General features: G+C 58.4%; 1 protein-coding gene across 1 annotated transcript; it reads left to right on the plus strand.

Annotated features, from left to right (window-relative positions):
• The first annotated feature begins 5,614 nt into the window (after positions 1-5,614).
• Positions 5,615-6,973, plus strand: TNFRSF13C (TNF receptor superfamily member 13C). The gene is made up of 4 exons (XM_063115525.1): positions 5,615-5,750; positions 6,047-6,277; positions 6,443-6,448; positions 6,792-6,973. Exons 1-4 carry the CDS (start codon positions 5,615-5,617, stop codon positions 6,971-6,973), a joined length of 555 nt encoding a protein of 184 aa, XP_062971595.1.
• The last annotated feature ends 6,199 nt before the right edge of the window (positions 6,974-13,172 follow it).

Here is a 13,172-nt window from a genome sequence, read left to right on the forward strand (position 1 = left end):
TGGGCCTACAAGCTGCCGGGACCCTGCTCTCGGGTGAGGGCAGAAGGTGCTGTCTGGTTGAGGTGTCTGAGGCTCTCAGAGGGGCAGGGCTTCTTCAGGGTCATGGGTTCATTCATCCCTCTCAGGCCACCTGGTCGTGGGGAGCTTACATTCTCCATAGGGGCAGCCCAGACCCCCGAGTCCTGGTTCCCACCCCTGCCGAGGAGGCAGGGCCTTCCTAGCGAGCTGTTGCATGGCCCCATGTCTCCACCCCCCAGTGAGCAGAGGCAGGGGCAGGGGCATCTGGCGGCAGAGGGGAAGTGGTGCAGTGGGAAAGGACGTGGCCTTGGAGTCCCACCGGCTCGGGGTCTGTGACCGGTTCCCAGTGCGACCTGGGGCAGCTCACTTCCCTCTGAGCCCCACTGCTAGCTCCTCCCCTTGAGGTGCTTGGAAGACTCGGAGAGAGACTGACACCTGCCTGCGTGCGTCCCCTCCACAGTGCCAGGTGGACAGGTAAGGTGAGCCTTGGGGGCTCTTGAGACAAGCTCTGCCACAGCCTGTCCCTCCACACACACACAAAATGGGCACTGGGCCAGGCCTGCTGGTGGGGCTCGAGTACAAGGGGACCTTTTCCAGGAGGCACCTGCTGGCTCGGCCCCCTTCCCTCCAGTCTCCCCTGGGGTCAGAAGGGTACAGGCAGAGAATCACTATCGCAGGACTTCTCACAGACACTTGGGGGGGCTGAGGGAGAAAATGGTTGGCTGCCAGGTCCTGCACTCCTCAAATCTGCATCCCGCCTGAGAACCACCCTGTGGACAGGGCCACTGAAGACCAGATCCAGGAGGGAGAGTGGGTGGGCAGTCCCCAGTGCTCTTATGCTGGGCAGGAGGCAGCTTTCCTTGGTACCACCTTATTACATGGGGAGATGCCAAAGGTGTTTGGGAGGGCCCTGGGAGCTGCCGTCTGGCAGGTGCCTGTTCTGTGTAACTGCCCTGCAAGGCCAGGCCCAGGGGGTCCCCCAGCACTTGGTCCCCCTCGTGTTCAGCCACAGGCCAGCCTCCCCCATGAGGGAACACAGACTCCTCCAGGACTGTACCTGACCCCCCAGCCCACATCCCTGTCTGCAGATAACAGTGGGAACCCCTCAGAGGTGTGTAGCACAGAGGACCGAGGGGCTGCCTGGCTCGTCCCCTTCCTCTCTAGCTTCCCTCCTTTGTGAGGTCGGGACTTGCCAAGGGTGCGGCACAGGGCTGGGAGCAGACTGCATCATGCGCTGCCCTTTTCCTGGCTTCTCTGCTGTTCCTGGGCCTTGTCTGCTTCTCCCCATACATCCTCAAGGATCACTGTCACCCTGTCCCTCTCTGTTCCAGGGTCGCCACCTCACCAGGCCTTCTCTGACTCCCCTTCCAAACCCTTCTCTTGTGAGACGTTTCTCTTGTGAATGTTTCTCCCCAGCACTTCTCACCTCTTCACCTGCTGTGTCATTTCCCCATTTGGGTTTTGTCTCTGGTTCCCTGCTGTTTCCCCACAACCTAATACAGTGCCTGGTGCATAGTAGGTGCTCAGTTAGTATGTGATGAGTGACTGGAGGTGTCTGCACGTGGGGTCAGCCTGTGCATTCACCCAGGGCCAAAACCTGCAGGAGGCCTAGAGCCCAGCAGGCTCCTTCTCCCTTCTCGTGGTGCCCTGAATGAAGCCTGGGATGGGAGGGTGGCCCCCCCAGCCTCTTCCACTTCACACATCTGCTGGCAGTCCCCCCCCCTGCTGCCAAGGGGGGCACTCTAGTCCCTGTGGCCAGGAGGCTGGGGTACTGTGGTTTCCTTTCTAACCTCACGTGGAGGGCCCCATGTCCCCTATCCCAGGGCCATACTGTGAGAATGGTTGGGGCTCCCTCCGCCAAGAACCCTGTAGAGTGCAGGAGTGCGGGGGGGTGTGCACGTGTGGGTGTGTGTGTGGAGAGTGGGGGCTTGAGGATGGGCAGCTGGGGCCCATGAAGACCTGGGGAAGGATTTGTAAGAGCTTTGTGGAAGGGTGAAAGGGGGCAGGGGCTCTCTGGCTACCTTCTGCCTCTGGGTTCTGACCCTGGCCTCTCACTCCCATTGTCCAGAGGCCCCACACTGCATCCTTCCTGCTGTCCCCTCCCGGGGCACTTTCTAGCAGTGTCCTTGTTTGTCAGAGCTAAACACATAAAGACAAAGGAAATCTCCATGATGGGGGATCTGGGCCACTGTCACAAAATGAGATGGAGCCCAGAGAGCTGAAGCACTCGAGGCCTGGCCCAGCCAAGGGGGACGGGGAAGGCCAGCAGAGCAATTCACACTGTGCGACCCCTTATGAAATAGCAGCAAAGCTGTCCCCTGCATGTGCATACATGAGATCGTAAAGGCTGCAAAGAGAAAGCGGAGAATCCCTCTGGGACTGCAGGGAAACACCCCTTCTTTCTCACGGCCTTCTGTATTGTTTGAGGGCTCTTCATGAGAAGTGCTCAGGTATTACTGTCATGATTACAACTAAAACTAATTTTGAAATATGGAGTACACCCCGGGTCTCAGAGCAGTTTCACATCCAGATCTGGGGGGCTGGGCCTCTGCCCCCAGGGACTGCTCCCCCCATGACACCGTGCTTGTTCCATAGGCACAGAGTATCCTCACTTCCCCCCACCCTGTCCCTGAAGCATGAAGGACACAGGCCACGCTTCACAGTCAGGTGGACACAGACCCCATCCGGGCCCCCTCATATCTGCTGGGTCATCTTAGGAGGGCACTTTGCCCCTCAAAGCCTTTGTTTCCTCACCTGAAAGAAAAATGTCATAGTACCTGTGTCAGAGCCATGATGGGGGGAATTTTGGGGGTAAAAATCAAGAGACTCCCTTCTTCCTGACACACCCTGAATTAATCATCTTTTTAAAAGAATTCACCAAATGAAAAGTTGAGAACACTCAGAGGCAGATTGAATTAGAAGGGTTTTTTAGCAACAAGTCCCTTATTTTCTATTCAAGAATACGTTGAGGTCAGGATATCAAATTATTTAAAGTAAAACTGTTAAAAGAACAAGGAAAATTTGCAGGAACCATATCGATTACAGAAACTTGAACTCTTCTCTCTTGGTCATATCTCATAGTCAAAAGGTGAGGTAGAAGAGCTTCCGGGTTGGTGAACACGTGGAGGTGCTAGGAGGTGGCAGGGGGTGACATGCCTCCCGAGAGATGGCACAGAGGCTCCAGGTCCCTTCCCACGTACCTCGCCCTGTGCGTCTCTTCTGTCTGGCTGCTCCTGAGTTGTATCCTTTACAATAAACTGATAATAGTTTTGTTTGCTTTTTTTTAAGTGACATAGGAGACTTAGCTAAAGAAATTAATAAACTTGGGCTGGCTGGTGGCTCACTTGGGAGAGAGCATGGTGCTGGTAAGACCAAGGTCACAGGTTCAGATCCCTGTACTGGCCAGCCACACACACACACAAAAATTAATAAACTTGATCTAAGAGCTGTGGGAAAAAAGAATACACTGAAATACCTAACATTTCCCATGTTGGTCTGATGGTGAAATTTCTTAAGTACTAAGTCATCAAGCAGAGATTCAAGGCCTGAGGCAACCCCCACCCCATTTTGGAGACCCAAGTGGAAAGGTTTATCCAAGGTCAGGCCCCTGCACACACCACTGACAAGAGCCCCACAGGCCTTTTGCTCTTCCTGGCGTTGACCCCGGGCACCAGGCTCAGTGTGGGCTCATAGCATGCGCCCAATAAACGTTGTGTCAGATGAGTGATTCTGCTTCTCCCCTTCAAGGCAGCGGCTCCCTCTCTGGCCAAGATTAGAGACCTTGTATCTCTGATGGTGAGTTACAGCTCTCGCCCTCTGCTTGGAGCCCTGAAGGCAGCCTCCTCTGTCTTTGCTGGAGGAGTCAGAGCAGCCAGAGACTCTCACCCCTGCTGTGAGATGGCTCTTGGTGCAGGCTGGCACCCTTATGGCTGCTGCTGTAGATTATCCTACCCTGGCCACATGAGGTTCCCTGCTTCTGGTTTCCTGAATGTCTGGCACAAGGGCTAAATGAGCTCTGCAACCCCAACAATACCAGCTAATAACAGAAGCATCCATACTGATGGGAGGGTGTGGCCCATAGAAGGGCTTGCTGCCCTGGCTCCTCTCCAGGCTCTTGGCTCCCCCCACCCCCTCACCTTACACCCACACTCACACCCACACCCACCACCCAGACCCACTTCTCCTTTGCAGCTGCCCCACCACCTACACCTTCCTGCCTCGGAGTTGGTGGCCCGTGGGCAGGGGATAGAGAAGGCAGTGGGCCAGAGCCCCTCGAAGCTGGCAGAGGGGGCTCTGTGTGAGGCCTTGGGGTCTCCTGAGCTAGAAACCTGGGGCCAACCTTTTTCCCCTCATTCCGTGGCCAGCCGCTGCATTGTCCCACTGCAGCCAGAGAGAGGGCCCTTCCAAAGCAATCTCAGAGAGACCCTCCTATGTAGAGGAAGGCCGAGGAGGCTTGTGTGTGTAGGACACGATGAGACAGGTGGGGGAATCCAAACACTGAGGAGTAGGGACAGACAGGAGGAGCCTGTAGAGACAGAGGTGAGCAGGCCGGGATACACGCAGCCCTGGGAAAAAGGAGTTGGGGTAGCGCTCATATGAGGGTATTTCAAAAAGTCCGTGGGAAAAAAAAGTTGGTGGAAGAGATAGAATTAATAGGGCCAGCCCGTAGCTCCCTTGGAAGAGCGTGGTGCTGACAGCACCAGGTCAAGGGTTAAGAGCCCCTTACCGGTCATCTTTTAAAAAAAAAAAAAAAGATGGAATTAATAGATAAATCTTTCCATGAACTGTTTGAAGACCCCTCATATGCAGACCTTACCAGGACAGTCCCTGCTCAAAGCCCTGCATGGCTCCCCATTGTCCTCCAGTCAGAGTCCAAGCTCCCTAGTGCTCCAGTCCAGGTCCAGCCCTGCCCTCTGGTCCCCCTGCCTTGGCCTTCCTGTCTGGGCCTCCAAGCCTCTGCTCACGCTTGGCCTCCGCTCCTCTCATGCTCCCCTAGACCCCACTCCATCTGGCAAACACCGGCTCATCACCACCTCCTCCATGAAGCCTTCCCACCCCTTCCAAGCCCCTGCCATGAGGCATCGTCTGTCTCCCCCAGACCCCGCCACCACTGCAGGATTCCCTCCGGGTGGACCCGCGGCTGACTCAGGCCTGGTACAATGTGGTCACTCAGGCAGAGTTTGATGCCCTGAACCAGCTCTGCCAGGGAAGGGCAGGAGGACTTCTGAAGGAGGAGGCAGGTGGGGCCAGAGGGAGACGGCTGCGGGGAGCACCTGGGCAGCTGTCCTGACTGCAGGGGTCCATCCCCTTCACCACCCAAGAGCAGGCTCTGGCCTGACCCCCAGTCCTGTCCCATTGCCCAGAGGAGGGCCCACGCAGCTGGTGTCTGGGGGTGACGGTTGAACGCTTGAATGCAGGAACCACAGGTAGGAGAAGGTCTGGGGTGCAGGGGCCCGGCCCAGAGCGGTCCCAGCCCAGCAGGCAGGGGCGGGGCCGGGGCGGAGTGGGCGCCGCTCCCCCGGCTTCCTCCCCCAGGACAGCAGAGGCCCGGCTCAGAGCCATGCCCCGCGGCGTGTGCTGCGGCCGCATCGGCACCATGAGGCGCGGGGCCAGGAGCCCGCGGGGCAGGAACGGGCCGGCCCCCACGCCGTGCGTCCAGGCCGAGTGCTTCGACCCGCTGCTCCGCCACTGCGTGGCCTGCAGGCTCTTCCGCACGCCCGAGCCCGGGCCGGGTAAGAGACGGGCCCACCCCCTCTGACGCGTGGCCTCGGGCGGCCCACGGAGGCCCCCGGCCCGCCAGAGCCGCAGGCACAGCCCGACCTGCCGGGACCCGCGGCGACGATGGGCGGCGGGGGCCGGGGCCCGCTGCTCGGCCCTCACCGCGCCTTCTCTCCCCCTGCCCGTGCTGCACCCCGCCCAGCTGTGCCTCCCCTCCCCGGCCCGGCCTCGCTTCCCTCCGACCCTCCCTGTCCCCGCTCATCCCTCCCGTCTGCCCCCTGCCCCGCCTCCCCGTCCCCTCCGCCAGCAGAGGGGCCGAGCAGCCTGGCGCCCGGGACGGCGCTGCAGCCGCAGGAGTCGGTGGGCGCGGGGGTCGGCCCCGGGGCGGTGTTGCCCCTGCCCGCGCTGCTCTTCGGCGCCCCCGCGCTGCTGGGCCTGGCGCTGGCCCTGGCCCTGGCTCTGGTGGGCCTGGTGAGCTGGAGGCGGCGACGGAGGCATCTGGGGGCGGCCTCCCCGGAGACCCCAGACGGAGACAAGGACGGTGAGTTCTGCGTCTAAGGGAGCCAAGGGGCGCTGCCTAAGCAGAGGGGTCACACGGTCTGCGGGTGGGGACAGTCTAGGGAGAGATATGGCCCTTGGGGTGTAGGGAGGTCTGACTGGGGGAACAGGGCTCTAAGGGTGAGGCAGACATAGTCCTGCCACTGAGCCCCTGGTCCAAGTGAGGGACACAGCTCTGCCCTCCCAGGCCCCAGCCTGAGGACAAGACACAGCACGGGGGAGCCCTGCCCTTTGTGAGCCTGGGGCAGGTTGGCACCAGCGTAAATCTGTGGGGTCACCAGACTGGGCTCCCCACTCCTCTCCTCTGTCAGCATCCCCACTGTGCCAGGCCTCTGGACTCAGCACTTCCTGTCCTGGAGGCCTGTCATGTGCCGCCCCTCCCCACCCTGCACTGGGGCTTCGTTGACTGCGGGCTGTCCCTTGAAGGAGGCTTCCAGAACGGGGAGTGGGGGAAGGCTGTGACCCGATCCTGACCCTCCACCACCCCCTTGCTCCAGATCCCCCGGAGAATGCCATCATCCTCTCTCCGGGAACCCTTGAAGCCACAGCTCCCGTCTGGCCTCTGCCCAGAGAAGACCCAGGCACCACTTCACCTGGCCACAGCGTCCCTGTGCCAGCCACAGAGCTGGGCTCCACCGAGCTGGTGACCACCAAGACGGCCGGCCCCGAGCAGCAGTAGCAGTGGCAGGGGCAGGAGGTGGCTCCTGCCCTCCTTCTGGACCCTCAGCCAGGCCCCACTGCCCACCTGCCCTTTTGCTGGGAGCCAGGCTGCTTCCAGCCAACTCCCCCCGCAGAACCACAGACACTACAGACCACAGCATTCATCTGGCATGGAGTTCTCTGGAGTATTAGCTTTTAGCTTAAGACCATACCATCGTTGAGAGCCCTGAAGGTTGTATCTGAGCTCCTGTGCTTTTGAATGGTTGGCGCATAGAGAGGGGAAAGCACCTGCTATGGGTTATATATGTTCCCAAAAGTTTGCGCATTGGAACCATAACAGTATTAAGGAGTGAGAAATCCCATTATGGTATTTGAAAGTTAGAGTGATTAGATAGTGAGGGTTGTACCCTGATGAATGGATTGATCATGGAGTGATGAGTGTGATTCTGGTGGCTTTAAAAGGAGAGCACGTGAAGGACTGGCCAGTGAGCTCAGTTGGTTAGAGCGCGGTGGCGACACCACCAAGGTCACGGGTTCGGATCCTTGAACCGACCAGCCACCAGTCAATAAATTAAACGGGGAGTGAGTGAGAGGGTTAGCCCTCTTGTGCTCATCCCCTTCTCGCCGTGTGACACCCTGGTCACTATGGGATCCCGTAGAGAATTCCCACCCAGAAGACCCTCAGAAGATGTGTGCCCTGAAGCTTGGACTTCCCAGCTTCCAAAACTGTAAGGGAATAAATTTCATTTGTTTATAAATTACCCAGTTTCGGGTATTCTGTTAAAAGCAACAGAAAAGGACTAATATAGCACCATTAAGCTAAAACCAATCTGATAAAAAGAAGCGGGAGGATACTTAATTTGTAGCTGGGTGTTATATTTCTTTTTCTTTTTTCTTTTCTTTTTTTTAAAAAGATGACTGATAAGGGGATCTTAACCCATGGCCTTGGTGTTATCAGCACCACACTCTCCCAAGTGAGCCACGGGCTGGCCCTATATTTCTTTAATTCTTGTTCTCAGAGCTGTCCTGCTTTTAAAATGATACAAATGGCAGCAATGCATAAATATCGATGAGTTTGCTTTGGAATTTAGTACAAGATTATTTTGAGAAATATCCAGAAAAAAAGATTGTGCTGGATTGTGCTGGTTCTTAGGTATCTGTATCCCAGGGTCAATCCTGAGCTTAGCCCAATCTGCTAGGACCTAAGATGCCATTTTGACCCCAGGGGCAGTTTCCAGAGCTATTGCATTTGGGAGGAAGTCTACAGCCCCTGGGGCTGGACTCCAAACTCAAGCTGACGGAGCACACTGGCAGGCAGCTCCCTCAGAGCCCACCTGGGGGCCCAGCTGCCTCTGAGGCACAGCGCGCTCAGCCATATACAGGGCAGAACTAGGACCTTCAGGAGGCTCCTCTGTGCAGATGCCAGCGCAGGCCTGTGGCCTTGAATCAGATGGACGTGAGGCCCCCTCGATCTCCCTTCTCTCCCAATGCTTGAGTTTGTCCTCCCCGAGCACTGGGTCCCAAGAGCTGGGCTCACTTGGCCATTCTGTGCAAGCCCCTAAGGTCACCCACTGTCCCAGTGGAAGGTGCTTCTCTGACAGTCGTGCTCCTTGCTCTGAGGTCTGGGGCATCTCTTTCCAGTTCTGGACCACACTGTGGACTCATAGGCAGCCTTCACCTGTCCTGCCTGCCCTTCTACGTGGGTCAGAACCTCCTGACCTGGACTCTACCCTGGACAGCTTCCTTGGAACTTGTCGCAGCCTAACACCTTTGGAAGAAGCACTGGACTGGGAGTCAGAAGATGGGGCTCTGGGAACTGTCTTTCCCGCTGTAGGGCCTTGGCCACATTCCGTTCCATGCATCAGATGTTTTCTGCCAGCCCCTCCCTGACTGCCCACCAGAGCTGCCTGGCAGACACCTGACCTTTCTGCCCACCGTTTCCCAGCTCAGAAGACAGTCAGTGGCCAGCGGCATTTGCAGCCCTCAGGACCTAGACACCTGCATCCAAGTCTCTGCCCAGCTACTCCCTCCCTGAACCCATCTCAGATGCCCTCCGCAAGCCAGGTGACTGGGGTGAGGTCAGGTGGCAAGCAGTGGCAGGGGGCTGAGGGTGCCTAGAATGGACCCAGCTACCCACTCTCCTCTCCATCCTGGGCTTGGGGCAGTCTGAGCTGTTCCTGGCCACCCCCGTCTCCCACCCCACCTCATCTGCTACAGCCAGGGGCTAGGCGTGGGAGGTGAAAAGTGTGGCTGAAACCCCTCTAGAGCCCAGACATGCAAACCTTTGGCACCTTCTGTCTCAGGTGAACCCCCGGCTGGTACACGGTTTCCCCTCCAACCTCAGTTTCCTCTTCTGAAAAATGGGGGGTTGGATACAAAGTTCTCCTCCTGGCCTGGGCCCCCCCCACCAGAGGAGAAGGCCTGGAAGGAAGCTTAGAGAAGTCTCACACACAAACCCATTTCACAGGTGAGAAAACTGAGGCCCAGAGAGAGAGAGAACTTGGCATCATTGGCATCCCCCAAATAACAGAAGGGAAGTTCCTTGGGGAAGGACCAGGAGAGGCCAGTAAAGTGATGGGCAAGGAGGGGCACTGTGTCTCCCTGCCCATGGTTCCTCCCCCACTGGAAAAGGGCCCTGCAGCCCAGGTAATGAGATCAGTCCCCTGCCCTCTGTCCTGGGCGCTGTGTTCTTTGTCCTCGTGTGTTGGTTATTGGCAGCCAGGACACCAGGTGTTGCTTTTTAAGGAGCCTTCATGTCAGCACCTCATCTGATCTTCATAACAGCACCTGGAAGGGGGGGAGATTTTTTTTGTTTGCTTAAAAGAAAGATTTTATTAAAAGAAAATTAAGATATTAAAGCATTTTGTGGGTAGTTTGGAAAGTCCAAGACAGTAATCCAGGGTGGTGTCTGTGGAGAAATGACTCTTCTGCGGCAACACCAGCCCTCTGAGTGGACGGTGTACTTGTCCACGTAATTGTAGTCATTCTACACACACAAATTTGTATCCTGACCATCGTATTTGGTAAGTTTCTCTCTCTTTAACCACTTCGCAATAATGTTTTTAACATTTGCCAAGCGTTCCCCCTGAGCATTTGGTAATTTTCGGTTTTCGCTATTGTACCTGAGGCAGCGAGCACCTCCTTCTACGTAAATCTTTGCATAAGTCTCTGTTTCACAGAAAGAGAGTTGATGCACCTAAGGCCTTGACCTTTTCAAAGGTCCCTGTATGACGAATTGCTTTCCTCCAAGTCTGGACCATTCCATCCGTGAGCCGGGATTTTTTTGCAGACAGGAAAAGAGGCCCAGAGAGGCGAAGGGATCTGACCCAAGATACAGCAGGCAGTTAGTGGTGGGGCTGGTAGGCCACCCAGCAGGTCCCGAGCAGGTCATGGCCCAGGCACTCTCCAGGGCTGATGCCAAGCTCCACCCCTTATTTTCATCACTGCTCAAAGATTTTTCTCCCCAACCGGTCTCTTTTTGCAGTAAGAGGCATCCAAGACAGACTCTGGAAGGACGGACGGCTTGTTGGGTGGAACGGAGAGAAGCAGCCCCCTCCCCCAACCCTGTTTCTGGCCAGTTTTTCCTGAAGGAGGGGCTGGTTTCCATGAGGTCCCCAGGGCCCCGGCAGGTGGGGGCGGGGCTGGCTGAAGTCTCGGTTCCTCCTGGGGCTTCCTGCAGGTCCCTTTCACTTCCTGCCTGGCAACCCCAAGCTGGGGGCTCAGGGTGGGGCTGGGGAGGCCCAGCTGCTGAGGCCATGCGGGAAGGCCTGCCGCCTCACTTCCTCTGTCTCAGCAGTGATGGCCCCATACAGCACTGTCCTTAGAAGCTGGAGGCATCTCCCTGGGTCAGTCTCCCCATCTGTAAAACGGGGCTCCTGAGGACCCCCCAGCTGTCCTTCGCGATGAAAGAGGTCATGTGGCATGTAGGAACAGAGCGATCCTTGCCAGGGACAGGGAATGTCCTCAGCAGGTGGATAGGAGCAGGCCTGGTCCTGACCTGTGTCCTGGGGGGAAAGGGTGCGTGCAGTGGGGACAACTGACCGGGATCACCGAGAGCGCTGGGGAGAGGCCTGGAGGAAACACACGCCCGTGCCCGTGCTCCCGGCCATGCGCTTCCCTCCCGGGACTCTGCGGGGCGCGGCAGCTGTCAGGGATGGGGATGGGAAGACGCCTGAGGGGTCCCATCTTCTCCACTCCGCTAAGTGGCAGAGACTCTGGGATCCAGCCCCAGATCCAGGACCGTCCAGCGACTCGGGGCAGGCGGAAGTCAGTCTGCGCGGCTGCTGCAGTCGTCCTTCGCCACCAGCCCGGGGCGCAGGGAGCGGGCTCCAGGACAGCGGGGCCGAGGGTGCGCGCCCCGAGCTCTTGACCGCCGCGGCGACTCAGGGTCCCAGCGCTCACGCGCGCCCCGAGGACGGCGGCCCGAGCCAGGGGGGCTCCGGGCGCGGGCCACGGCCCCGACTTTAGGGCGACGTGCAGGCGGAGCGGTCCCGGAGCCCCTCCCGCCCCTGTCTGCGTTCTTAGCGTACGGAGACTTGTGCCCAGGAGGGCCGACCTGTCCCGGGGGCGCGCTGTGTGGCCGCCGCCGAGCCCCGTCCTCCTCAGTGTGTTCCCGCGCTCCGGTCTTGGTGGCCAGCTCCGGATGTGCACGGCCACTGGCGCCTTTGGAGGGTCCTGAGTGGGGAGCCCGAGGGGGAGTTTTCAGGCAGAGAAGCCACCTGTGGCTCTGGAGCGACTCCTCCAGCCAGGGGTCCTTGCGGGGAGGGCGCATGGGGGAGTGGGACGCGACGATGAGCCCCAGCTCCCAGCCCCTCAATCCCGCCGTTCTCTCGCGACCTCAGGAGCCCGGCGCCCCCTCCCTCCCACGGGCAGCTGGAGCCTGAGTCACCAGCTGCCTCTCAGGAGACAAAGGCAGCCGTGAGCCCTCCCTCGGACCCCCTCGTGGAACCGGCATTTGCACTAGCAGGGAGTCCAGAGTCCCCAGAATCTCTGCTTCTTGCGGAGCCCTCCATCACTGAGGAAATGGAAGCAAAATGAGCTTAGGAACAAGGGCTTTGAGGCTTGCAGGTGGCAACTGCCGTCACAATCACCATTTTCTCAGCTGGCTGCCCTGGGGGCTCCCACCAGGCCACACGTACCTAGGTGTTTCCCAGTTGGGGACCCACTGACTTCTCCCTGCAGCTCTGCCAAAGAGATGCTAGCAGCACATCTTACAGATGAGAAAACTGAGGCCTAGAAAGGTTAAAAGACCCCGGTAGAGCAAAACTTCCAACCTGGCCAGTCTGACTCCAAAATGAAAGATTAGTAGAAGAAGCTCTCGGTGTGAGGCTAGAAAGGCTTCCAGAAAGAGAGAACAGCCTGTGTGAAGGCCTGAGGGCCTCAGGGCATGTCTGGGCCAGGCAATGGCCGGTGCGCTCTCGGGGTGTAGGAAACGCTTCCCTGGGCTCTGGGCCGGGGCCCTCCAGCTGCTCTCTGTTTGTACTGAACCAGCCAGAAGCCAGGTTTGGGGCTGACAGTGCAGGTTCCAGGCCATATCCTGGCCCTTCCTGGCTGTGTTCCAGTCACGGCAAGTCACTTCCCCTCTCTGGGTCTTGGGTTTCTGTCTAGGAAATCCCAAACCCTGCTGCCCAGGGCTGGGCAGGGCTGGCAGACTCGTCATCCAGCATCTAAAATGGGGATACTGAGGCCCAGCACAGGACCCCCAGCGTCCCATGGCCAGAGCCAGGCACCAGGCTCAAGAGTGAAGGAAGGACATGTGTGCACAGGCGCATCCACACTGACACACACATTTACGTGTGTGCCCACAATGCCCTTATAGTCACGCTAGCCCCGAACATGCACACTCACATCCACAAGCACACGCTGACACCTGCGCACTCAAAGTGCCAGCACTCAGAGCTAGGGGCGGGGTGGGTGCCCTTCAGGCGCAGAGACTCGGCTCCTCTGCCCGCCCTGCGGGGCTCACTGCAGATGCCAGGGGTTATTTTAAGCCTGGATCAATGGACAATTTTTGGTGACACAGGCTGGGGGGGGGCAGGCAGAGGAGATAAGGGGCAAGTGCCCTGGAGCCTCGCTGTGGCAAGGGACCCCCAGGGTCCAGGGTAAAGGGGTCACCCCTCAGCTGGGTTGCCCCATCTCTTCGCTCCCCTTGGCAAAACATGCCCGGGCACCTGGGGGGCAGCGTCAGCTTAATGGATGGTCAGATCCCAGGGCCCAGC

This window comes from Cynocephalus volans, chromosome 12, assembly GCF_027409185.1.
Source record: "Cynocephalus volans isolate mCynVol1 chromosome 12, mCynVol1.pri, whole genome shotgun sequence".
NCBI lineage: Eukaryota > Metazoa > Chordata > Mammalia > Dermoptera > Cynocephalidae > Cynocephalus > Cynocephalus volans.